This window comes from Nothobranchius furzeri, chromosome 4 (genome assembly GCF_043380555.1).
Source record: "Nothobranchius furzeri strain GRZ-AD chromosome 4, NfurGRZ-RIMD1, whole genome shotgun sequence".
Taxonomy (NCBI): domain Eukaryota; kingdom Metazoa; phylum Chordata; class Actinopteri; order Cyprinodontiformes; family Nothobranchiidae; genus Nothobranchius; species Nothobranchius furzeri.
Genome location: NC_091744.1, coordinates 86,311,226 through 86,314,599, shown reverse-complemented (window position 1 = coordinate 86,314,599; position 3,374 = coordinate 86,311,226). Strand labels below are relative to the sequence as shown.

The following is a 3,374-nucleotide window of genomic DNA, read 5'->3' as shown; positions in this document are numbered from 1 at the left end:
GCGTCGGATGAGCCCCCGCGCCGAGAGAACAAACATCTCAGCTCTGAAGCCGAGCTTCATCCGCGTACGTCACACGTCACGTGACCAGGAAGCAGAACATCCAGTGTTAGGAGATCGTTTTTGGGCCGCTGCTGTAGTGTTGTCAAAAAAATCGATACCCAGATATAAATCGATACTAAAAGTGGTATCTAAATGAGATATTCCATCCCTGTGGTATCGATATTATGGACTATTATACACAGCCTTCTTCAAGTACACCGACACGCACCACAGCCAGATGCCGTAAAGCAGCCTCCGCCTCCCAGACAAACAGAAGAAGACGCCGCATGGCTACATTGCAATTTCCCACGCGAGTTGTCTCCGATCCAAGTTTTGTCTGCCAAATAAATAAACAAAAACATAAACAGCGAATTTGGGAGGCGCTTCACAGCCCAACTTAATTAGCATACCAAGTCCGACACGTAGTTGTATATTCACGCTTATGTGCTTAAAGGAAACTCCCGTTTATTGCAACCCGGACTTAATTTCTAGCATGCAGTACGTTTGTTTACTCACGCTGACAACTTTGGTGCTGCTTGGATTCCCCGGGGTATTTAGATCCATCGCCGAATCGCCGTCAGCGTATATCCATATAACGGGTGCGGATGGGCACCCATGTGCAGCCTCGAAATAAGACATTATCTGCACCAAGACATCTTCATGTCGAAAGGTTTTGTTAGGAATCATTAACGTGATTCCCCTGTTCGTTTGGAGCGGGTCTGGTCTGGGATTTCTAGGCGTGAACAGACTAGCTGCGGCTAATCTAACCGGCGCTTTTAATGACGTCACTGCCGCTCGCCAATCTGTTTTTATTAAGATTACCGGTAGATGTACCTTTGTCCTACTGTGGAGAAATTCGTTTTCTCCCTTTATTGACCAACAGAGTTGTTCAAAAGTACAGAACAAAACATATGGCATTACATCTTATAACAAAAATGCACCTTAAACAGAGTTTAAGCAGCAAAACATCACTCTGCAAATAGTGTCTATATAGTGAGACAATTCATGATTTAAAGTGTTTTTGTATGCACGTTTTAAAAAATGCTGATACTTGAAAGGTTTAAGCACTTTACACACTTAATTCTTAACATTTAATTTTTGCAATATAAATTGAGGAATGTTATTTTTTGAATAAACGTGTTCAATAAATTGGTGTTTTTAAATAGTATCAAAATCGAGTATCGAGTTTTTTTTCCAGTATCGAATCGAGTTTGAAATTTTAGTATCGTGACAACCCTACGCTGCTGTAAAAAAAGTGAGGCGCGAACCGGAAAAGCTTCTGCCGATCACAATTCAACAACGGATTACGAAAGAACGGAAAACGCTCGAAACGCGCGGATTCTTCCTGATGTAAGAGGTGAGTCTCTGCTTTGTTTTGGTTGTTTTGGCGTCGACATCATCCTAGCGCGCAACGTTCTGTCACTCTTAAAAAAACAGTAAAAACGGTGAGAAACGCTGGCAGCGAATGAGTTAAAATAAAGTGTAATTTAGGGAACTTTCATTTTAAGCAAATCAACAAGACTGCTTGCTTCATGCCAGAAGGCCAAGATGAAGGACTGGATTCAACAAAGTAGCAGTTGTAGTTTTTACTAAAGCGAAACAAACCCGCTTTAATGAAACTAAATCAGAATAAGGACACGTTCAGCAACTTTTTTTTTGCACACGTGACGAGCATTTACCTAAAATGTTATGTGCACTTTCAAAATGCACACGGATGGAAGTTTGACTAATGTCCATTTCTATTAAACACATCTTTATTTCTCAGAATATCTCCAGAAAACCCCCAACTTTCCATTAGTTATTTGTGTATTTACCTGATGAATATCATTCGGTAAGCCAGATTATATTTTCTTTGCGAGTTTAAAATGTATTTGGCCATAAATAGAATCATCCACAGCCAATCAGAAATGAGATTACAATCATTGATGTCAAAGATAAAACGTAAAAACAGAGAAGCCCTTTATTATTTTATGGGCTTTTTGGTGCATTTACACAAAAACAAATCTCATCTGGTCACGTTTGCTGCGGCCTCTTATCTCCAACAAGCCCGTCGTTCAAACATCCAGAGTGAAATGTATCTGGTCCTGACCACAACTCTGGTTGCACTCGTGTTTACACCAACCAAAGGCTTTGTGTTGATTTGATTTGATTTAAGCTCACTTCTGCTGCTCATAGATCAACACAGACCGTGTTTGTTTGGGTCTGAATTCTAACGTGTAAAGCAAACACGCCTGGCTTTGGGAAGCTGCAAACGAGATGAACGTGTGTGACAGCTATTCATGAAGGATCAGCTGACTTACGTCACACTGGTAACTTGTTGAGTTTGGAATATTTTATTATAGTTTGTAGCTGAATTGTTATTTGAGGCATACCTTTAGTGTTTAAAGAGTAACTGAAGTGACACTGATGCCAGCGCATGGATGTGACAGGGATAGGTGTGCAGTCGGACCTCTGGAGGCCTTTTCAAAACCGCGCTCTCGCGTTGGCCAACTCACCCTCCAGCGTCACCTCTTTCCCCGCCTTCTTGAGCGCCTGGACCGCCATGTCATGCGTTGCCTCCCGGAGCTCGGTCCCGTTCACCGACAGGATTGCGTCGCCCACCCGGAGAGCCCGGCTCTGGTCTGCAGCGAGTCCAGGGAAGATCTTGGAGATGAGGATGGGCATCCGGTTCTCGCGCCCCCCTTTGATACTGATCCCCAGCCCGCCAGACTCTTGTTTAACTACTCGGACTTTACGCACAGCTTCGGAGGACCCGTCCAGGCTGACCGGGAAATCGCCTTGTCTCGACCCAAAGCTTGACCCTGGACTACCGTAACTAGAGCCGGGGCTTCCGAAGTCAGAGTTTGTGCCGTTAATCGGGTACTTTCCAGGGCTGTACTGGCCGCGGTTGACGCCTCCTCGACCCGGGCTGCTACTGCGCCCTCGCACCCCGTGGTTCTGAAGCTGGTCTTGACCTGAGGACGAACGGCGGCCAGGGATCCCCACACTCGTTCCCGGATCATTTCCGTTCGACATGCCATTTCGCAGGCCAGCCGAAGAGCAGTCCCAGTGGTTGCCCGCCTGTCCGGTCACCTCCGATTCGGCTGTTAGAGTCAGCGTCTCCCGTGTGAGTTCTGCAGCCACTCGGATCCAGCGGTCCCGAAGCAGAAGGTCCAGCTGACCATTTTTATCCGCTCTGGTCCAAATTGCCATTCCTGGACTGTCGTTAGCCTGCTCCGAGGCGGGCCGCCGCTACTCTAAACTCATCGTCAACTTTTTCCTCTCTTTTTTTGTGAGTGCGCACAAGCGGCAGCACTGGCTCGCATCGACACACCCACTCCCGCCGAGGAGAGGGA

The 3,374-nt window shown here is 46.0% G+C and overlaps 1 protein-coding gene across 1 annotated transcript in view; it reads right to left on the bottom strand.

Moving 5' to 3' along the window:
• Positions 1 to 3,374, bottom strand: part of sntb2 (syntrophin, beta 2) — a 32,487-nt gene extending 29,113 nt beyond the window's left edge. Inside the window, exon 1 of the mRNA XM_054733461.2 lies at positions 2,535 to 3,374. Coding sequence (XP_054589436.1) covers positions 2,535 to 3,231 — 697 coding nt within the window. The 5' untranslated portion in view covers positions 3,232 to 3,374. The remainder of the gene's footprint in view (positions 1 to 2,534) is intronic.